This window comes from Dipodomys merriami, unplaced genomic scaffold (assembly GCF_024711535.1).
Source record: "Dipodomys merriami isolate MVZ:Mamm:240054 unplaced genomic scaffold, mDipMer1.0.p SCAF_78, whole genome shotgun sequence".
In the NCBI taxonomy this organism is placed as follows: Eukaryota; Metazoa; Chordata; class Mammalia; order Rodentia; family Heteromyidae; genus Dipodomys; species Dipodomys merriami.
This window is the reverse complement of record NW_027206379.1, coordinates 1,750,642-1,774,301: the sequence shown is the minus strand read 5'-3', so window position 1 is coordinate 1,774,301 and position 23,660 is coordinate 1,750,642. Positions and strand designations below refer to the sequence as shown.

The following is a 23,660-nucleotide window of genomic DNA, read 5'->3' as shown; positions in this document are numbered from 1 at the left end:
ATATGGTAAAATAGTATAGATGACATAAACTAAACAGGCAAGAAAATTCATAACCAACAATTTAGTAGCTGAAAACAGTTCTCAGTTCCACACAGAAAAGTCTCAATTAAGTGGAATCTTAAGAACAAGGTGACAACAATAAACTGGTCTCCTGCCTCCCAGTGTGATAGTCCTGTTAAGAAAGTCACCTCCAAGCCGGGCGCTGGTGGCTCACGCCTGTAATCCTAGTTACTCAGGAGGCTGAGGTCTGAGGATAGCGGTTCAAAGCCAGCCTGGGCAGGAGAGACCGTGAGACTCCTATCTCCAATAAACCACCAGAAAACCGGAAGTGGCGCTGTAGCTCAAGTGGTAGAGCACTCGCCTTGAGCTGAAGAGCTAAGGGACAGCGCCCAGGCCCAGAGTTCAAGCCCCACGACCAACAACAACAAAAAAAGAAAGTCACCTCCAAAGATAGCCAGTTGCTCTGACTTAAGAGTCAGGACGGAACTGAGTAATGATCTTCTGTTAGTATGTACTCTAGTTGTCCTTTTGTTCTGGGAATGGTAATGATAAGCTGGCAAAACAGTCTGGAGATCAAGCAGAAGAATTTCTTACCTTATCCCTTTTTGGCCACTGTACTATAGGAACTCCAGTCAGGGCTAACTTGGGGTCACTGTTGGCAAGCTCCTCCAGCAAAATCTATGGGTAGCACAGAAGAGAAAGAAAAAGCAGGACAGTGAAAGAGTCTATTCCTCCCAACAACATCCAGACTCAACCCCAATCCCCTCAAGTACCAAGGGGAACACCAGGCTGACAACTATCTGCAATTTCCTCCATAGATTCATTACAAAGCAAGTAAATCAAAGATAAAAGAAAAAAATGCAGGCTACTATAGTACAATCAAGACTTCAATTTTTTTTTTTTTTGGCAGTCCTGGGCCTTGAACTCAGGGCCTGGGCACTGTCCCTGAGCTTCTTTTGCTCAAGGCTAGCACTCTACCACTTGAGAGTCACAATGTCACTTCTGGCTTTTTCTGTAGGTGGTACTGAGGAATCGAACCCAGGGCTTCATGCATGCTTGGCAAGCACTCGCTACATTCCCAGCCCAAGATTTCAATTTTTATCCGTTCACCAATCCTGGGTGTTCCTTTTGCTCAAGGATGGCACTGTACCATTTGAGCATCACTTCTGACCTTTTCTGTGATTAACTGGAAATAAGAGTCTCAGGGACTTTCTTGCCTGGGCTGGCTTTGAACCATGATCCTCAGATCTCAGACCCCTGAGTAGCTAGGCCACTGGCACCCGGCTGATGGTGTTTTATTTTTTTGTTTTGTTGGTCACGGGGCTTGAACTCTGGGCCTGGCCGCTGTCCCTGAGCTCTTCAGTTCAAGACTAGCCACTACCACTTGAGCCACAGTGCCATTTCAGTTTTCTGGTTGTTAACTGGACGTAAGAGTCTCATGGACTTTCCTACCTGGGCTGGCTTTGAACCATGATCCTCAGATCTCAGCCTCCTGAGTAGCTAGGATCAGAGGTGTGAGAGCAACCAGTGCCTGGCCTTGTTTTGCTTTTTGTTTTTGTTTTGGTTGCTCATGAGGCTTGAACTCTGGGCCTGGCCACTGTCCCTCAGCTCTTTAGCTCAAGGTGAATGCTCTACCACTTGAGTGAGCCATGGAGCTACTTCCGGCTTTTTCTGCTTCTGTGGTGCTGAGGAATTGAACCTAGGGCCTCATACATACAAGGCAAGCACTCTACCACTAAGCCACCTTTCCAGGCACCTTCCCCCTGATTTTTTAAAAAGCAATATTGAGGAATGAACTCAAAGCCTTGCTACACAGACATTCTATCACTTGAGCCACAGTTCCAGCCCCAAGACTTCAACTCAATTTTGCTTCTAACATTATGTGCTTGTTCCCACTAACATATCAAAGCATCTAGCTATTGTGGCAAGTGTTGTTATGCAGTTCTGTACAGAACAGTAAAACTTTATATTGTTTCTTTGCTTTTCTATGCCAGCTAGTGATGTTGTCAATATTAGCAAAGGGACATCAAGATGACTAGCTTAAGGGTTGGAAGCATCACTTAAGTGGTAGAGTACTTGCCTTGTGATAGTACCACCAAAAATCAAAACAACAAAGCAACCAAACCAAGAAAGATTGGCTGATACTGCACTGTGTTAATAAGACAACAGCAGAACCTTAATATATTGATTCAACACTGATCTAAGGCTGATTACAGAAATAATTATACCCCCCTTTTAGTTAGAAACACATACATACACATTCAGCTATTTGCCTTTTTAATTATGCAGGAACAATCTTAGGCACAAGAGTTCTTAGGACTTTAATTGATCAATTGATGACTTAGAAAATACTACAATATGAAACTGCCATTTTAGTGAATTATATCTTCAACTTGGGACAAATCTTTTTGTTGTTGTTTGAATGCCAATACTGGGGTTTGAACTCAGACACTATCTCTTAGCATTTTTGCTCAAGGCTGGCATTCTACTGCTTGAGCCATAACTCCAATTCTGGCATTTTCGTCATTAATAGGAGATAAGAATCTCACAGACTGGGGCTGGGAAGGTGGCTCAGTGGTAGAGTGCTTGCCTTGCATGCCTGAGGCCCTGGGTTTGATTCCTCAGCACCACATAAGTAAAAAGAAAAAAGCCGGAAGTGGCAGTGTGGCTCAAGTGGTAGAGCACTAGCCTTGAGCTGAAGAGCTCAGGACCACAGTACAGGCCCCACGACTGGACCCAAAAAAAAAAAAAAAAAAAAAAAAAAGGATCTCACAGACTTTTTTTGCCTGGGTTGGCTTCAAACCATGATCTTCAGCCATCAGCATCATAGGTAGCAAGAACTACAGGCAAGAATCACTTTTTTTTTTTTTTGTCGGTCGTGGGGCTTGAACTCTGGGCTTGGGCGCTGTCCCTCTGCTCTTCAGCTCAAGGCGAGCACTCTACCATTTGAGCTACAGCGCCACTTCCGGTTTTCTGGTGGTTTATTGGAGATAGGAGTCTCACGGTCTCTCCTGCCCGGGCTGGCTTTGAACCGCGATCCTCAGATCTCAGCCTCCTGAGTAGCTAGGATTACAGGCGTGAGCCACCAGCGCCCGGCAAGAATCACTTCTTAAATGACTATATATTTTTGAAATTTTGTAATTTAAAATGTTAATTTACTTTTATTAAGTAGTTGTACAAAGGATTTTTCAATTCCAGGATTATTTTTATCTTTAACTAAAGAAACTTTAATATCCTGAGAAGTTCCTTAACAAGATCTTCTGCCAAATCTCCAGATATTCCCTTCTTCCCCCAAACCAATCCCATTTCAGCCGTTTTATTTACTTCAAGTTGCTATGGTATCCTACACTGGAGCCTCCGGTTAGCACCACATTGCACCACATTGCACGGGGGTAAAAAGGCAGGGTGTGGTAGCATGTGAGACATTGCTATAGTCTAGGCTCCTAATTTCCTTAAAGTGAAAAATTCAGGTTCATTCAAAATGTGTGCTGAGTGCATAGCTCCCCTCCCCCACTTCGCACTGCGTGGAGTAGGACTCTGCCCATTTCCTCTGCTGGAGAGAACTGAGCTCTGTCCACAAACAGGGACTTTCCACTTTCAGCAAAACAGATTACACAGAAAGATCTGTGATTGTTTGATAGAGCAGAAAAGGAACTTTACTGCTCACCAAAAGCTGTCTAATAATTCTACCTGTAAGGGGGGGGTGTTCAGGGAAGGGTAGGCGGAGAAACTGTTAGCAGCGTGGGGGGGCAGCTGTTCACACATGCCCGGCTCAGTTACTGGGGCTATGTGTGGGAGTGGAGGGAAATGCAGATTTCCTTCCAAGCCTTATTTTACTGGGGCCATTTAACCAAGCACACACTGCTTTCATCAAAAAAGGCTGACTCTAGGCTGAGGCCCTATGAGAAACCATATAAAGAAGCCACCAACCTTCACCAGGGGAGGTTTGGGATGGGGGAGCAGGGGTGGAGTGTGGAAAAGCTGACGCCTAGTTAGGCTCCAGGCATTTGGGAGAAGATTCAAACACAGGCCCACACCCCATAGAACACAGAAAGGGAAAGAGGACCGAAGGCGTCAGGGCAGAAGGGAGAAGGATTCCCCGAAGCCAAGCGACCCAGTTCCAAAGCACATCCCACCAGCGAGGGAACAAGTGCAACGACAGCAGAGCAGCACAAGTAACACTAAGTCCTGGACTCGCCTAACCGCAGTTCTTCCGCCTCTGTGCAGAGACAAAGTCCCTACAGTTATACACACCCCAAACCAGAAAGGGTTTGCCGACCGCCCGACCGCCTGACCTTGTGTTTCTCGTTGCTCTGGAGCTGCGGAGGCTCTTGGGTGAAGTTTCCCCAGCGTCTTTGTTTTGTTTTCTATGTTGGAAGTTGTACGGAAGGAGTTGGGTTTTCTGCCTCTAGATAAATCCTGATTTACTTCAAAATCTTAGAATCTCCCAGAGCACCTAAGGCAGGGCAGTCCGGTTCTAACCCGTCAGGGTAGTGAGAGCAGCGTGCAGTGCTCTGAGCTCCTTCTCAAGCCCTTCAGCTCAGCCGCGGCTTCCTGTGCCTGTGAACAATGCTGCTGCGTCACCCACATGCAGCTCCCAGAAATGCTTTGCAACGGAAGATGGCAGGAGGGGGAGCTGAGCTTGAGTGAGCCAGCCCGGCAGAGGGCCCAGCCGTTCTGCTGCAGCACCCGGAGGGGGTGTGTCCAGTGGCTGCTCTCCTCACCATTGGAGGATGTGCTGCTGAGGGAGGGAGCTTTGCTACCCCGCCCAGGCTCCTTCCCTCCAACACCGCAATAGGAGAACCCACGGCCAGTCCCCTGAGGGCTCCCAGTAGCAGACTTAGAAGGCGCCAGCGGAAGGGAAGACTTTAACCCATTGTGCCAGCTGAGCTTAGGCACCCTAGCCCATATTTGTCCTTGTCTCAGCCCACACCCTACTCCTCAGGGTCAATTATTGTTTCAGCCCAAGCTCGCCCATTGAACAGCTGCCCCATACTCAGTCAACACAGTTTCTCCGCCTACCCTTCTCTGTACATGAACACTCATGAACTCTCTCTCCCCCCACCTCTCTTTCTCTCTCCTCTCTCTCAGCAAACTGGGATAGCTCCGTTAGATCTCTGAGGAGGAACCAGGCAGTAGGCTGGGCTCTTCTAGAGTTCTCTTCTCTTTTCCTGAATAGCACTGCTTCACCTGCCCATGATCAAGAACTAGCATATACATTTCTGGAAAAACCTTCAGAAACAGCACCATTAGGGCCAATGCTGAGATAATCGACAACAGATGCCTGTTTCAATTCCAGCAGTAAGGACCACCAGTATTCAAGATATGCCTACACAGCAATCTTTTTTCTTTTTGTTTTGTGTGTACCAGTGTTTAAACTCAAAAGCCTCAAACTGGCTCAGATGGTGCTCTGCCACTTAAGCCACACCTCCAAACTGGCTTTTTTTTGGTGGTTATTTTTGGAGATGGAGTCTCAACAGATCTTTCTGTCCATGTTGGCCTCAAACTGAGACCTTCCCCAACTCAGTTCCCTGAGTAACAAGGATTACTGGCATGAGATACTGGTGCTTGGCTATGCAACCAACCTGCACAGTGACCAAGTTAAATAGCAGAGGCACAACTTAAGGCCAAAATGCTTTACCCTAGACAATGGTACCAAGCCGACCTCTAGACAAGGTACAGCAAGCCATGGATTAAAACAAGTTTTCTCCCAACTCCAACAGATTCTGCCCATCAGAATGCTCCTTCTTCCTTTCCCCCTCCCCCCAATACTGTGGCTAGAACCTCCAGAACCTGGTGCATGTAAATATATCTGGCTCTCTTATGTTGTTTTGAGACATGGTCTCTTCTTGTAGCTCAGGCTGGTCTCAAACTAAAAATCCTCCAGCTTCAGTCTCCAAGTGCAGTAAGTACAAACGTGCTTGCCTCATTCTTGATTTTTCACTCCATGAAGCACCCAGCACTGGCTCCTGTCGAACACTTCAATGCCACTTTGATAGCCATTCAACTGGTATGAGTTCCCACCTCTAAGGATGAGTGAAGCTGACAGAATATATGCACTCTTGCTTTCTTTAGGCTTTAGGAGAAAAGGAAGGTGTGCCTACAAGTTGTTGTTCTTCAGAGATCTACAATGTCCTATACATAAACACAGGGCAGGAGTAGAAGCTTAAGCAGCAGCAGTTTCTACCCAAATTTATGTAACTGTTCACACCCTCACAAATGTAACTTGGTTTTTCTTGAAATTACATGCACTGCTTTGACATAAATATCTAGCTTTTATCACTGAAACAGCCCCCGCCCCCTCCCCCCATGCCATAGTTGTTTTAGTGAGTTTCTAGAACAGATTTAGTAGCTTAATACTTTCTGAGATCTGGGGCTTTGCTTCCAGAGACTGCATAAGAAACCTTTTGAGGGGCTGGGAAGGTGGCTCAGTGGTAGAGCGCTTGCCTTGCATGCATGAGGCCCTGGGTTCGATTCCTCAGCACCACATAAGCAAAAAGAAAAAAGCCAGAAGTGGTGCTGTGGCTTAAGTGGTAGAGTGCTAGCCTTGAGCTGAAAAGCTGAGGAACAGGGCCCAGGCCCAGAGTTCAGGCCCCACGACCAGACTCCCATAAAAACAAAAACCTTTTGAGACAAGGTCTCCTTGTCTTCCAGTCTAGTGTCCAATCCCTAGGGTTTAGTGATCTTCCTGCTTCAGCCTCCTAAGCAGTTTCAATTATAGGTGGGTAATATGTGCTACAAATGTTAAGTTTTACAATAGTTTACCTGAGATACTTTTGTGTTCTTGGTTGAGTTCTTCCTGGAAATAAGTATGTAGGCATCCTAATCCTAAATCTCTCCTTTGCACTTTAAGAATGAATGATCTAGGGCAATTTGCTTATTTCGTTTAAAAATCTTTCCTTCTTGGGTACTGGTAGGAGCTCATGCCTATAATCCTAGCTACTCAGGAGGGTGAGATGTAAAGATCATTCAATTAACTAGTAAAAAGCAGAAGTGAATGTATCAGTCAAGTGGTAGAGCACTATCCTTGAACAACAAAAAAAAAAAACAGGACAGCGCCCAGGTCCTAAGTTCAAGCCACAGGACTAGCTGGTACACATGTACACACGTGCACGCATGAATACACTCACACACACATACACACAACCATTATGCCAGGTGTCAATGGTTCACACCTGCAATCCTAGCTACTCAGCAGTCTTTTTTTCTTTTTGGTCGGTCATAGGACTTGAACTCTGGGCCTGGGCACTGTCCCTGCGCTCTTCAGCTCAAGGCTAGCACTCTACCACTTGAGACACAGCGCCACTTTCGGTTTTCTAGTGGTTTATTGTAGATAAGAGTCTCAGAGTTTCCTGCCCGGGCTGGCTTTGAACTGAGATCCTCAGATCTCAGCCTCCTGAGTAGGTAGGATTACAGGCATGAGCCACTGGCACCCAGACTACTGCTCAGCAGTCTTAAGAACTTAGTATAAATATTCAAAGCCAGCTCAAAGTCTCCAATTAACTATAAAAATGCCTGTCTAAAGGCATGGCTCAAGGTAGCATGCATCCATGAGCAAGGAAGACAAGCAAGAGGACCAAAGCACCAAAATAGCTCCCCAACACTCTTGTTAATAAAAACTACCAAGTTTTATTTCTTTTTTATTTTAGTTTTTGTTGGTTCTAGGGCTTGAACTCAGGGCCCAGATGCTATCGCTGAGCTTTTTGCTCAAGATTAGTTCTACCACCACTAGAGACACAGCTTTTGGGTGGCTAATAGAAGATGAGAGTCTCAAGGACTTTCTTGCCTGGAGCTGGTTTCCAGTCTCCATCCTTAGAACTCAGTCTACTGAATAGCTAGGATACAGGTGTGAACCACCAGTACTTGGCTTAAAAGTTTGGTTTCTTTTATTTTCTTTTTTTTGGGGGGGCCTGAACTCTAGGCCTGGGCACTGCCCCTCAGCTCTTCAGCTCAAGGCTAGCGTTCTACCACTTGAGCCATAGTGTGGGCCACTTCCAGCTTTTTTTTTCTGCTTATGTGGTGCTGAGGAATCGAACCCAGGGCCTCATACATGCAAGGCAAGCGCCCTACCACTGAGCCACCTTCCCAGCCCCTAAAAGTTTGGTTTCTAAAAGTTGGCTTAATGGCCAAGAATAGTGGCTAAAATCTATAATCCTAGCTACTTAGGAGGCCAGCCAGGCAGAAAAGTCCAAGAGATAAAATCTCCGAAACAACTACCAAAAAAACAGGGCTGGCATCGGTTAATTGGTAAAGCACCACCCTAGAAAGCTTGAGCCCCAAGTTCAAACCCCAATACCACTATGACAAAAAAAGGCTAAAAAGCAACCATCAGTTCTTCTGTCAGATGAAAATTCTTTATTATTTTTATAGTTACTTGTAACCATAACTCTTTGCTTTAATCCTGTCATACTATAAATATGTATAAATTTAGCATAAATTTTTAGTATTCATAGTATAAATTTTTAGATAATTACAAAAATGCTAGGATCTTAAGTGAGAGTAGCACAATGAACAGCTTTCTAATTTATAAATTGAGAATTATTATTTACATAAAATTATACTTCACAGTTTATCTTATCTACTAGGAAGTGAGAGGACTAATACCATCTCCTTCCCATAGGCTAGGCTCTGCACCCTTTCAAAGTATTTGCCTTGTGCCCTGTGTCATGCATAGCACCTGCAAACTCAGACTCACTCACTTCACAGCCCACTTACACACCTGCTCTACCAGTAGACTGTGAGGTCATGGAGTATCAGACTGATGTTACTAGCATAGTTTTCCCTATAATACTCAGTCTGGTCTCTAGCACAAAGGAGGCGGGCTTTACTCATAGTAGTGGAATAAATTAACTTCATACATTTGTAACTCATTATACTAATACTACTGGTTATTAAGTACTTTACTAATATTACTAGGTTTCTGTTGTTGTGGGCTGGAGGTAGGTGGTTGGCTAGTAAGTATAAGGCCCTGAGTTCAAACCTCAATACAGCCCAAAATTAAGTAAGTAAATGGCGCCTCCCACTTTCTTTTGATGCTGGGAACCCAAAACCTTGTACTTGGCTAAGCATATTTTACTCCATATCATTAATTTCAAGATATTATTATAAAGGAGAAAACAGGCTTTCATATATACAGCAATTTGCCACAATTTATGCTTGACAGACTTATCAGAAAACTTACTTTATAAACATGAATATATTCTAAGAATTCCTTTACTCCCAAATAGATGCAAAGACCAATTGAAGTGTAAGGCCCTAAATTCAAACCCCAACACCAACAAAATAAACACCTCATACTTATTCAAATAAATCCCAGCAAGACACCAGTAATCCTAGCAAGGCACCTGTAATCCTAGCTACTCAGGAGGCTGATATCTGAGCATCAAGGATCAAAGACAGCATGGGCAGGAAAATCCAGGAGACTCATCTCCAATTAACCACCAAAAAACCAGATCCGGAGCTGTGGCTCAACTAGTAGAGCATAGCCTTAAGCAAAAAAAGAAAGCTCAGGGACAGAGCCCAGGCTCTAAATTCAAGACCCAAGACCAGCATATAGGCGAGCACACACAAACACACACAAACTCAGGGACAGTGTATAGTCCTTGAGTTCAAGCCCTAGTACCTGAACAAATAGAAAAAAAAAAAATCCCTGTAGAAGAAGCCTGCTTCCCACCTTCAATACACTGTTTCAGAAGTTGAGGTTACACCTTTTCCAAACAGAATTTCATCTTTACTGATTCATTTTAGCAGTAAGTCAACAACTTTTACTGCATTATTTCTGTTAATCTTCTCCTAATTCTATATATTTTAAATGGTAAAATGTAACATTTTTAGGGGCTGGGAAGGTGGCTCAGTGGTAGAGCACCTTGCATGCCTGAGGTCCTGGGTTCGATTACTCAGCACCACATAAGCAAAAAGAAAAAGCCAGAAGTGGCGCTGTGGCTCAAGTGGCAGAGCCCTAGCCTTGAGCTGAAGAGCTGAGGGACAGCGCCCAGGCCCAGAGTTCAGGTCCCACGACCGGACCCAAAACAACAACAACAACAACAAATAACATTTTTTTTGGGGGGGGGTCCGGTCGTGGGGCCTGAACTCTGGGCCTGGGTGCTGTCCCTCAGCTCTTCAGCTCAAGGCTAGGGCTCTACCACTTGAGCCACAGCGCCACTTCCGGCTTTTTTCTTTTTGCTTATGTGGTGCTGAGGAATCAAACCCAGGGCCTTGAGCATGCAAGGCAAGCGCTCTACCACTGAGCCACCTTCCCAGCCCCCAAAATAACATTTTTAGATCTTCCAATGCTCTGGGGGGGTTCTTTGTACAACTCTTTTTTTTTTTTTTTTTTGGTCAGTCATGGGCCTTGAACTCTGGGCCTGAGTGCTGTCCCTCAGCAATTCGCTCTACCACTTGAGCTACAGCACCACTTCTGGTTTTCTGGTGGTATACTGGAGATAAGAGTTTCACGGACTTTCCTCCCAGGCTGGCTTTGAACTACAGTCCTCAGATCTCAGCCTCTTGAGTAGCTAGGATTACAGGCATGAGCCACTGTAGCCTGGGTAATTTTTATTTTTATTTTTGTCATGGGCTTGAACTCTGAGCCTAGGTGCTGTCCCTGAGCTTTTCAGCTCAAGGTAAACGCTCTACCACTTGAGCACAGGGCCACTTACAGTTTTCTGGTGGTTAATTGGACATAAGAGTCTCACGGACATTCCTGCCGAGGCTGACTTTGAATCGTGATCCTCAAATCTCAGTCTCCTGAGTAGCTAGGGTTACAGGTGTGAGCCACCAGCAGCCTGGCCTTATTTTTTATTTTTCAAAAGAACTTAAGTCCTGGGTTGGGAATGTGGCTTAGCGGTAGAGTGCTTGCCTAGCATGCATGAAGCCCTCAGTACCACATAAACAGAAAAAGCTGGAAGTGGCACTGTGGCTCAAGTGGTAGAGTAATAGTCTTGAGCAAAAGAACCTTAGGGACAGTGCCCAGGCCCTGAGTTCAAGGTCCAGGACTGGCAAAAAACCCCCAAAAAACCAACCAAACAAAAAAACTTAAGCCCTCATTAGAGACACAAATTTTAGTATTTTCATATGTTACTCTAAGAATAAAAATACTGAGCATTAGCAAGCACATACACAAATTAACTTCTCTGTAGTTAAACCGAAGACTATTCTCCCTCCAAATCCAGAAATCGACTACCCTAGCAAATCAATAGTAGCTTACCTTTACATCAGCAATAAGAGCATCTTCATCTTCTATTCCTGTGGGGACACACTTCTTGTGCAATGGAAGAGACTCCAATTTATCTACAAGGCAGCGAAGGCCTTCAAGCTCAAAATGGGTCAGATGCACTTGCCTGTCCTTTCGGGGACTACACTGGTGATCCCACACTTGGCCATTGTGGGAGCCCCGACCTGAGTCAGAGGAAGAGTCTCCAGACAAAGGTTTCTTCAGACTTGGAAGACTTCGGCAGGTTTTGCCTAGTCCATCATAATCCAGGTTGATTCCATTTGGTACAGGGCTAGTGAGAACAGAGCGCCTACTGTTCAAGCGTCTGGATTCTCGGTCCATTCCTTCCTCATCCCCATTTCCAGATTCCAATCCATTTAACTCCAAATCTACCAATGTAAGACAAAAGCAGTAAGAGCATGCCAGTTGGCTATGTGATAAGAGAAACAAGGAGTATAATAATAGCCTTGTAGGGCCAGATGTATGGCTCACGCCTGTAATCCTAGCTACTCAGGAGGCTGAGATCTGAGGATCACAGTTCAAAGCCAACCTGGGCAGGAAAGTCCATAAGACTCATCTCCAATTAACTACCAGGAAACCAGAGTAGTGCTGTGGCTCAAGTGGTAGAGCGCTAGCCTTGAACTGAAGAGCTGAGGGACAGCACTTAGGCCCAGAGTTCAAGCCCCACAACCGACAAACAAAACAAAACAAAAAAACAAAAGAATAGCCTTGAGGATATTTATGTCATTTATGACAAGGCTGACATACTAAAACACAGTCTCTTCTGCCAGGTATAGGTAGCTCATACCTATAATCCTAGCTACTCAAGATGCTGAGATCCAGAGGATCACTCTGAAGCCAGTATGGACAGAAAAATCTGACACTGTCTCTAAAATAACCAGCAAAAACTGGGCTGACTGGGCAGTGGGTGGCTCATGTCTATAATCCTAATCAGGAGGTTAAGAGCTCAGGATCATGGTTCAAAGCCAACACCAGCAGAATAGTTCATGAGATTATTGTTGTTGTTGTTGTTGTTGTTGGTCTTGAGCTCTGGGCCTAGGTGCTGTCCCTCAGCTCAAGGCTAGCACTTTACCTTGTGAGCCACAGTGCCACTTCCAGTTTTCTGGTGGTTAACTGGAGATAAGAGTCTCAAGGACATTCCTGCCTGGGCTGGCTTTGAACCATGATCCTCAGATCTTGGCCTCCTGAGTAGCTAGGATTACAGGTATAAGCAACCAGCACCAGCAAAAGGCTGGAAGTGCAGTTATGACTCAAGTGGTACAGTGCTGGCCTTTAACCAAACCAAATCACCCCAAAACTAAGAGCAAGAAGCCCTGAGTTCAAGTCCCAGTATTGGTAGTAGCTGGTGCACACACACGTGCATACACATGCTCATGCACAACCCCTCGACCCCACATACACATGGTATGGCTGAGGTGGTAAACTGCCAGCCAAGAAGGCAAGCCAAGCAAGTGTGAGTCCAGGTTCAAGCTCTAGTACTGGAAAAACAAAACAAAAATTCTCCTTATTTTAATCCATTTATCAATTATAGAAACTCAAGCATGGGGGGCTGGGAAGTTGGCTCAGTGGTAGAGGGCTTGCCTCGCAGGAATGAGGCCATGGGTTCGAGTCCTCAGCACCACATAAGCAGAAAAAAGTCAGAAGTAGTGCTGTGTCTCAAGTGGTGGGGCACTAGCCTTGAGCTGAAGAGCTGAGGGACAGCGCCCAGGCCCAGCGTTCAGGCCCCACAACTGGCAAAAAAAAAAAAAAACAACTCAAGCACTGTTCTTAGTAGAAATATAATAATAAACTGTTTGCTAGTAGCTCATGTCTGTAATTCTAGCTACTCAGGAGGCTGAGATCTAAGGATTATAGTTCAAAGCCAGCCCAGGCAGAAAGTACATGAATCCTGTATCTCCAAATAACTATCAAAAAAGCCAAAAGCAGAGCTGTAACTCAAGTGGTAGCCTTGAGCAAAAATGCTGAGGGACAGTGCTCTGTCCCTGTGTTCAAGCGCCAGGACCAGTGCATACACATACACACAGACACACACATACACACACACACATAGAAATATGTATGCATAAAATAGAAATAGGATCCTGTTCATTTTCTTTTTTTTTTTTTTTTTGGGGGGGGGGGTCCGGTCGTGGGGCCTGAACTCTGGGCCTGGGCGCTGTCCCTCAGCTCTTCAGCTCAAGGCTAGCGCTCTACCACTTGAGCCACAGTGCCACTTCTGGCTTTTTTCTTTTTGTTTATGTGGTACTGGGGAATCGAACCCAGGGCCTCAGGCATGCAAGGCAAGCGCTCTACCACTGAGCCACCTTCCCAGCCCTCACAGACCTTCTTGCCCAGGGTGACTTAGAACTGCGATCCTCGGGGCTGGGAAGATGGCTCAGTGGTAGAGTGCTTACCTCACATGCATGAGGCCCTGGGTTGTATTCCTCAGCACCACATAAGCAGAAAAAGCAGGAAGTGGCACTGTGGCTCAAGTGGTAGAGTGCTAGCCTTGAACTGAAGAGCTGAGGGACAGCACCCAGGCCCAGAGTTCAGGCCCCATGAGGGACCAAAAAAAAAGAAAAACAACAACAAAAAACAAAAAAGAACTGTGATCTTCAAATATCAGCCTCCTGAGTAACTAGGATTACAGGTGTGAATCATTGGTCTAGCTGGCCCTGAATTCTTGATTTTTCTAGGTACAACTGGCTTAACTGACAGTGTTTGTGGTAGTGGTGGTGATAGGAGGGCTTGAATTTTAGGCTTCAAGCTCTTGTTCAGTTTTTTCCCCTTACAATTGGTGCTCTACTTCTTGAGTAACACTGTCACTTCCAGCTTTTCGCTGGTTAACTGGAGATAAACTGGGTTTGTCTGCCCCAGCAGGCTCCAGACATTGATATTTTAGATTTCACCTAACCAAGTAATTAGGATTTTAGGTGTGACTAAGCAGCACCTGGCTTCAATTCATTTTTAAAATGTAGGTTAGGTTAAAAGAGAGTCTTTGAACTGCATATTAGAAATAAGTTACTTATAGAAGTATAGCTATCCTGATTATAAGTTTAAGCTTAAATTGAGAATTATGATTTTATAATATTCTAAAGGAGTAGACTATAAAGTTCATATACTTAAAAAGTAGTTTGAAGCCAGGTGCCGGTGGCTCCGCCTGTCATCCTAGCTACTCAGGAGGCTAGATCTGAGGATCATGATTCAAAGCCAGCCTGGGCAGGAAAGTCCATGAGACTCTTATCTCCAATAAACCACCAGAAAACCGGAAGTGGTGCTGTGGCTCAAGTGGTAGAGCACTAGCCTTGAGCTGAATTGCTGAGGGACAGCATCCAGGCCCAGAGTTTAAGCCCCACAATCTACAAAAAAAAAAAAAAAAAAAAAAAGTAGTTTGGGGGCTGGGAGTGTGGCTTAGTGGAAGAGTACGGGCCTAGCATGCATGATGCCCTGGGATTGATTCCTCAGTACCACATAAACAGAAAAGGCTGGGAGTAGCACTGTGGCTCAAGTGGTACAGTGTTAGCCTTGAACAAAAGAAGTTCAGGAACAGTGCCCAGGTTCTGAGTTCAAGCCCCAGGACTGGGGGGAAAAAAAGGTAGATTTGTACAATGCTTGGAAATAGCAACACACATAATACAACAACAATAAAATTCCTAGCAAGTCAGAAAATGACTTTTTTGGTGTGCTTGCCCTGGAGCTTGAACTCAGGGCCTACACATTGTCCCCCAGAGCTTTTCTGCCCCAGGCCTGGCATTCTACCACTTGAGACAGAGCTCTACTTCTAGCCTTTTAGTGGTTAACTGAGATAAGCGTCTCAAAGACATTCCTGCCTGGGCTGGCTTTGAACCATGACCCTCAGATCTCAGCCTCTTGAGTAGCTAGAATTGCAGATGTGAGCTGCTAATACCCAAGTACAGACAAGTTTTTAATCTCCTTGAATCTTAATGTTGCCATTGGTAAATTGAGGATAATTATACCTACACCTCATAATGAGATTTATAGATGAGAATTTGATGTATGTAAACTTTGTAGTACATTACCAGGGAGAGTTAATTTGATGGCACATTTTCAGTTTTTATTGTGCCAAGGACTATTTTTTACGTAATAATAAAACATATTAGGAAGTTATTAGCTTTCTTTTTTTCCCTTCCCTTCATCTTTCTATGTACCGGTACTGGGGCTTGAACTCTGAGCTTTTTTTGTTTAAGGCTAGCATGTGTTGTATCACCACTTGAGCTACATACAACTCTATTTCTGGCTTTTATTTTATTTTTGTACCAGTCCTAATGCTTAAACTCAGGGCATGGACGCTGTCCCTGAGCTTTTTTGCTCAATGTTAACTCTCTACCACTTAAACCACAGCTCTAGTTCTAGCTTTTTGATAGTTGGAGATCAGAGTCTCATGGACTTTCTAGCCCAGGCTGGCTTTGAACTGGGGTTCTCAGATCTCAGCCCCGAGTAGTTAGGATTATGGGTGTAGGCCTCAGGAGGCCTGCCAAACAAATTATTAGCTTTCTTGAGGAGCTAGGTACTAGCAACTCAGATAAAGATCAGATCTACAGTACTTCACATTTACCCTGGTAATCATACCTGGATGGGTATCTAGTATTCAATTCTAATGAATAAAACTGGTACTTCAAGTAGATAAGTAAAACCCCAAAATATAACTACTAAGCAACAACCTCCTAAATATTCCTGGATAAGTTTTTTTGTTTTGTTTTTTTTTTTTTTTTAGTCGGACGTGGACTTGAACTTTGGGCCTGGGTGCTGTCCCTCAGCTCTTCAGATCACTCAAGGTGAGTGCTCTACCACTTGAGCCACAGCACCACTTCCAGTTTTCTGGTGGTTTATTGGAGATAAGAGTCTCATGGACTTTCCTGCCCAAGCTGGCTTTGAACAGTGATCTCAGCCTCCTCAGTAGCTAGGAATATAGGCATCAGCCACCAGCGCCTGGCTTGGATAAGGGTTTCTTGAAAGTGCATGTAGTCAGAACACTTACCCATACTGAGGGATTCTTTCTGAAATTCCTTAGTTAGGTGGGAGCGGTTGGTTATGCAGTATACATAGCGCTCCAACACGTACCAACACATCTCATAGTAGAATGGATAGCGGAATTTATTTGGAACCTGCACAGGAACAGAACAATGAAAGAAACAAGGAAAAATTATATTATTTTTCTTTTGTGTCAGTATTGAGGCTTCAACTCAGGATCTTAAGTTCTCATTCATTGTTCTTTTCTTTTCCTTTACTCTTTTTTTAGGCCCAAGATAGAGATGAGGGGCTGGGAAGGTGGCTCAGAGGCAGAGTGCTGCTTGCCTTGCATGCCTGAGGCCCTGGGCTCAATTCCTCAGCACCACAAAAGCAAAAAGAAAAAAAGCTGGAAGTGGCGCTGTGGCTCAAGTAGTAGAGTGCTAGCCTTGAGCTGAAGAGCTTAGGGACAGCGCCCAGACCCAGAGTTCAGGCCCCAAAACCCAATGTGCACCCCCCCCCAAAAAAAAAAAAAACCAAAAAAAAAACAAGATAGAGATGACCTTGGTACCTGTCACTTTTGCTCACTGGCTAGCATTCTATCAACTGAGCCATGCCTCGCCAACTCCTCAGTCAGTATTCTTGTTCATGGCTGGCATACAACTTGAGCCATGCCTCTAGTCTAGCATTTTTTTAATTTAATTTTTGATTTTTATTTATTTATTTTTGCTGGTGGTAGGGCCTGAACTATGGGCCTGGGTGCTGTCACTCAGCTCTTAAGCTCAAGGATAGTGCTTTACCACTTGAGCCACACCACCATTTCCAGCCTTTTCTGCTTCTGTGGTGCTGAGGAATCAAACCCAGGGCCTCATGCATGCAAGGCAAATGCTTTACCACTGAGCCACCTTCCCAGCCCCTAAAATTTATTTTTATTGTAAAGGTGATGTACAGAGGGGTTACAATTACATAGGTCAGGTAATGAGTATATTTCTTTTTGAACAGTGTCACCTCTTCCCTCCAGTATGGCATTTTGCTAGAGATGAGGTCTCACAGACTTTTTTTTTTTTTTGGGGGGGGGGGTCCGGTCGTGGGGCCTGAACTCTGGGCCTGGGCGCTGTCCCTCAGCTCTTCAGCTCAAGGCTAGCACTCTACTACTTGAGCCACAGCACCACTTCCAGCTTTTTTTCTTTTTGCTTATGTGGTGCTGAGGAATTGAGCCCAGGGCGTCATGCATGCAAGGCAAGCGCTCTACCACTGAGCCACCTTCCCAGCCCCCACTCACAGACATTTCTGTCTGGACTGGCTTCAAACTATGATCCTCCAAGTCTCAGCCTCCTGAATAGGTAAATTATAGGCATGACCCACCAGTACCCAAATGGCAACATACAATTTTCAAGGACAGAGAGTAAAACAAACTGAATCACTGAAATAAGGAAGCCAGGAAAAAACTTTTAAGTCAACATTCAAATTCAAGTTGGCATCTGAAGCAAGACTTTATCAATCCATCTACTTAAGAGAATGCTGGTCTTGAAAAATAAAAATAGAGAATACTCAAAAAGTCCTTGGCAGAAGTATTCAGAACCAAATTTTAAATAGGAAAGTTTATGGCTTTTGAGACAAGGGTAAAAAATGTTAAAATTAGATATAACAGCTAGGAGTGGTATTAACACACTCTCAGCTGTTGGAAGGCTGAGGCAGGGGGATTTTCAATTTAAGGCCAGGCTAGTTTGGACTACAGCAAAACTACGCCAGGCTGGGCACTAGTGGTTCATACCTGTAATCCCAGCTACCCAGGAGACTAAGATCTGAGGATGGAGATTCAAAGCTAGCACCAGCAGGAAGAATCTGTGAGACTCTTATCTCCAATTAACCCCAAAACAACTGCAAGTGAAGCTGTGGCTCAAGTTGACAGTATACTAGCCTTGAGCCCAAAAGCTCAGGGACAGTGCCCAGGCTCTGAATCCAAGACCCAGGGCAGGCACCAAAAATAAAAACAAAAACAAAACAAGAAAAACTAAGACTTTTCCTTACTACCCAATCCATCTTCCATTTCCCTGCTATTTATTTTGTAGTAAGGAAAGATAATATACCACACTTGTTAATGTGATTTATCAGCCATATATATGTTAGATGCTGGTGGTGGTGGTGGTGGTCATGGGGCTTTAACATTGGGGGACCCCGCTGGGCACTGTTCCTGAGCTCTTCAGCTCAAAGCTAGCACTCTACCATTTGAGCCACAGGGCCATTTCAGTTTTCTGGTGGTTTATTGAAGAGTCTCACGGGGGGCTGAGAAGGTGGCTCAGTGGTAGAGCGCTTGCCTTGCATGCATTAGGCCCTGGGTTCGACTCTTCAGCACCACATAAGCAAAAAAAGCTGGAAGTGGCGCTGTGGCTCAAGTGGTAGAGCGCTAGCCTTGAGCTGAAGAGCTGAGGGACAGCGCCCAGGCCCAGAGGTCAGGCCCCACGACCGGACCCCCCCCCCAAAAAAAAAAAAGAGTCTCATGGACTTTTCTGCCTGGGCTGGCTTCAAATCATGATCCTCAGATCTTAGCCTCCTGATCACAGCGTGCGTGCGTGCGTGCATGCGTGTGTGTGTGTGTGTGTGTGTGTGTGTGTGTGTGTGGTATTTTTTTAATGTGGTGTTGAGGAATCGAATCGAACCCAGGACCTCATGTGAGGCAAGCACTCTACACTGAGCCACCTTCCCAGCCTCCTAGCTGTATATTTTTAAATGGTTGCAAAAATAGGAAAGATCTAAAGCCGGGGATGTGGCATAGTTGTGAAATGCTTTTTTTTTTTTTTTGTCAGTTGTAGGGCTTGAACTCTGGGCTTGGGTGCTATCCCTGCACTCTTCAGCTCAAGGTGGGCGCTCTACCGCTTGAACCACAGCACCACTTCCAGTTTTCTAATAAACCTAGAGATAAGAGTTTCACGGACTTTCCTGCCTGGACTGGCTTTGAACCGTGATCTCAGCCTCCTGAGTAGCTACGATTACAGATGTAAACCATCAGCACCCGGCATAGTTGTGAAATTTGCTAGGCATACGTTAACTTGAGTATTTCACATCACAAGGCAGGATTAAAAAGTTACAACAAGGGCTGGGAAGGTGGCTCAGTGGTAGAGCACTTGCCTTGCATGCATGAGGCCCTGGGTTCGATCCCTTAGTACCACATAAGCAAAAAGAAAAAAGCCAGAAGTGGTAGAGCGCTAGCCTTGAGCTGAAGAGCTGAGGGACAGCGCCTAGGCCCAGAGTTCAGGCCCCACGACTGGAAGAAAAAAAAAAAAAAACTATTAAAAAAAAAAAAAAGGTTACAACATACTAGGTACTAGTGGCTCAGGTCTGTAATCCTAGCTACTCGGGAGGCTGAAATTTGAGGATCAGGGTTCAATAAAACAAGGCAGTCAATGTCCGTGAGACTATTATCTCCAATTAACAAGAAAAGCAGAAGTGGTGATGTGGTTGAGAGTGGTAGCACTAGCCTTGAGCAAAACAGCCCAGAGACAACATGACCAAGAACAACAAATAATTACAACAAATACACTATAGTCCACAAAGCCCGGAATATTTACTATCTGGTTCTTTTTAGATGGTATTTAGGGTTAAAACCCAGGGCTTGTTAGTCTGGCACTCTACAATTTGAGGCACATGAACCAGCCATTTTTGCTTTGGTTATTTTTTGAATCTGCTATTTGCCTAGGCTGATCTAGGCAAATATTTTAGACCACAATCATTTACCCTTCTCTTCTAGCTGGGACAATAGTCACACACCAATGTATGTAGCTTTTTATTGGTTGAGATGTGGTCATGCAGACTTTCTGCCTGGGCTGGCCTTGGACTGCAATCTTTCTGAGTAGCTAGGATTACAGCCACTAGCCACCATGCCCAGCTGATGGTACATTTTTATGAAAGTATACATTAGTTGTGCAAAGGGAAGATGCACTGTCAGCTTTCCACACATACCCAATGTACCCAGATCACTCATCTTTTCATCTTTTGGCCTCATCCCCCCTTCCGGCCTTTTTCAAAACAACTTCAACAAGTTTCACTGTTTCATTTTCACACATACATATATATAGTATTTTGGCCAAATTACCCTCATTTTACCCACTCACTGTCCTTCACCCACCTGATAGTACCTGCTTTCCAACACTACTTTTTATGATTCTTTTTTAAATGTTTCAGTCTGGTAATTTATACATGAATATATTATGCTGTGTCAGATTAACCTGATCTGTTGTTCTCTTTCTCCATTCCTCAAACTGACATTGCATTTTCACTCCAAAAAAAGACTAGGAGTGGGGCTGGGAAGGTGGCTCAGTGGCTGAGTGCTTGCTTTGCATGCATGAGGTTCGATTCTTCAGCACCACATAAGCAGAAAAAGCCAGAAATGGCGCTGTAGCTCAAGTGGTAGAGCGCTATCCTTGAGCTGAAGAGCTGAGGAACAGTGCCCAGGCCCAGAGTTCAGGCCCACAACAGACACCCCCCCCCAAAAAAAAAAAAAAAGACTAGCAGCTGGGTGGGTGCTGGTGGCACTAGCTACTCAGAAGGCTGATCTGAGACACTTGAAGCCAGCTCAAGCAGGAAAGTCCGTGAGACTCTTATCTCCATTTAAGCACCAGAAAACCAGAAGAGGCACTGGTTTATAGTGGTAGAGAGCTAGACTTGGGCAAAAGAACACAGGAACAGAGCCCAGACCCTGAGTTTAAGCCCCATGACTGAACTCCCCCCACCCCCACCAAAAAAAAAAAAAAAAAAGACTAGGGTTTTGAGAAACTATCATGACCTTTTCTTCCCTTCTTCCCTCTTCCTTCCTCTTTTTTTTTTTTTTGGCCAGTACTGAGGCTTGAACTCAGGGTCTGGGCACTGTCCCTGAGCTTCTTTTGCTCAAGGCTGGCACTCTACCACTTGAGCCACAGCGCCACTTCTGGCTTTTTCTGTTTATGTGGTACTGAGGAATCGAACCCAGGGCTTCATGCATGCTAGGTAAGCACTCACCACTAGGCCACATTCCCAGCCTCTCAAGAGTTTTTTTCTTGTCGGTCATGGGGCTTGAACTCTGGGCCTGGGCACTGTCCCTCAGTTCTTCAGCTCAAGGCTAGCACTCTACCACTTGAGCCACAATGCCACTTCTGGTTTTCTGAGTGGTTTATTGGAGATAAGAGTCTCATGGATATTCCTGCCCAGGTTGGCTTTGAACCAGGATCCTCAGATCTCAGCTAGGATTACAGGCGTAAGTCACTGGCACTCAGCTACATGAGTTTCTTTTTTTTTTTTTTTGGTTGGTCGTGGGGCTTGAACTCAAGGCTTGGGCGCTGTCCCTGTGCTCTTCAGCTCAAGGCAAGCACTCTGCCGCTTGAGCCACAGAGCCACTTCCAGTTTTTGAGTGGTTTATTGGAGATAAGAATCTCATGGACTTTCCTGCCTGGGCTGGCTTTGAACCAGGATCCTCAGATCTCAGCCTCCTGAGTAGCTGGGATTACAGGCGTGAGCCACCAGCTCCTGGCCTACATGAGTTTCTTGTACTACTTTTTGTTTATCAAGAAAGGACCCTGAAAAGTAAAAACTAAAACCTTAAGGTTGAAAGTATAGTGCAATAGTGGAACACTAGCCTAGAAAGCACAGGCCTGAGTTCAAACCCCAGTGCCACTAAAAGAGAGAGAGGAAAGAGGGGAGAGAGGGAGGAGAGAGAAGACAAGGGAAAGGGGGAAAAGAGGGAGATGAAGAGAGACAGCCGAGGAGAGAGGGATGGGGAGAGAAAAAGAGAAGCAGGTACTGGAGCTGGCTATGTAGCCTAAATTGTCCTCTCAATCTTTCTTTCCTAAGACTCCCAGAATACTAAGATTATAGGCATATCTCACATGCCCCTACTAATTTGTACTTCATTAAATGGGGTAACCCCCTTCATACTCAACTGCTGTTACATAAAATTACTTACCCGTGTCCGATCTTCAATGCTATATATCTTTAATTGCATGGGGATGTTAAAGCTATGTAAAAAATTGCCTCCAAACACTAATGTATCTGTAGGAGTATACACAGCATGAATCCAGCCTAGAAGAAATGGAAGGGAAACAGAAACTGAAATTACATATTGAAAATGCTTTTTTTTTTTCCCCAGTCGGTCCTGGGGCTTGAACTCTGGGCTTAGGTGCTGTCCCTAAGCTCTTCAGCTCAAGGCAAGTGCTCTACTGCTTGAGCCACAGTGCCACTTCCAGTTTTTGAGTGGTTTATTGGAGCTAAGAGTCTCAGGGATTTTCCTGCCCAGGCTGGCTTTGAAACATGATCCTCAGATCTCAGCCTCCTGAGTAGCTAGGATTACAGGCTTGAGCTACCGGCGCCCAGCTTCCTTTTTCTTTTTGTCTAAGACTAGGACTTATGCTTAGTACCTGATGCTTTCACTCATTGACTGATGTTTTACCACCTGAGCCATGCCTCCAATCTCTAAAGAATATATTTTCCCTTTTTTTTGGGGGGGGGGGGCTTGAACTCAGGGTCTGGGCACTGTCCCTAAGCTTCTTTTGCTCAAGGCTAGCATCTACCACTTCAGCCACAGAGCCACTTCTGGCTCTTTCTGTGTATGAGGTGCTGAGGAATTGAACCCAGGGCTTCATGTGTGCTAGGCAAGCCCTCACCATTAAACCACATTCCCAGCCCCAAGGATGCTTTTTCAAAGCAACAGCACAATGCTACTGGATTATATCCTTTTTCTGAAATGTTTTTTTTTTTTGAGACGGAACTCATTATAAAGCTCAGGTTGGTCTCAGACTCTTGAGAGCTGGCTGGGATTACTGGTATGTACAAACATACTCATTCTATATTATATGGGGGGGGGGGTCTGGTCATGGGGCCTGAACTCTGGGCCTGGGCGCTGTCCCTCAGCTCTTCAGCTCAAGGCTAGCTCTCTACCACTTGAGCCACAGCACCACTTCTGGCTTTTTTCTTTTTGCTTATGTGTGCTGAGGAATTGAACCCAGGGCCTCAGGCATGCAAGGCAAGCACTCTACCACTGAGCCACCTTCCCAGCCCCTATATATTATATTCTTTACTGTTTGACTCTGCTCCTTAGTGACTGGCCAAGTTACATAATCTCTCAAAGCCTCAAATTTCTCTTTAAAGCCAGGATCAACAGTATTTCATATGTCAGTTGAGAAAACACATGTAAGAAACTTTTTTGGTGACAAGGTCTTGTTCTCTTACCCAAGCTGGTAATGAACTTGTAAACTCAAGACATCCTTCCCAGAAGATGGATGTACGACCACACTCAGCATAACTAACTTCTGGTGTCTAAACTCAGAGCCTTGTGCATGCAAAGAAGTGGCAAGTGCTCCAACTCAGCTATTCTCCCCCTCATTGCTGCCAAAGAAATTTTGTGTGTGTGTAGAGCAGTACTCGGGTCTGAACTAAGGGCTCATGCTTTCTAGGAGGTACTTTATTATCTGAATCATTCTGTCAATCCCACTCCAAGAAACTTTTATTTATT

The 23,660-nt window shown here is 45.0% G+C and overlaps 1 protein-coding gene across 2 annotated transcripts in view; it reads right to left on the bottom strand.

Annotated features, from left to right (window-relative positions):
• Positions 1–23,660, bottom strand: part of LOC138818658 (lysine-specific demethylase 2A-like) — a 110,637-nt gene that overhangs the window by 16,981 nt on the left and 69,996 nt on the right. For both annotated transcript variants that reach the window (XM_070009635.1, XM_070009634.1), the window contains 4 exons: positions 22,116–22,231; positions 16,212–16,338; positions 11,207–11,601; positions 595–678 (listed from right to left, as the gene is read on the bottom strand). In XM_070009635.1, coding sequence (XP_069865736.1) covers positions 595–678; positions 11,207–11,601; positions 16,212–16,338; positions 22,116–22,231 — 722 coding nt within the window. The remainder of the gene's footprint in view (positions 1–594; positions 679–11,206; positions 11,602–16,211; positions 16,339–22,115; positions 22,232–23,660) is intronic.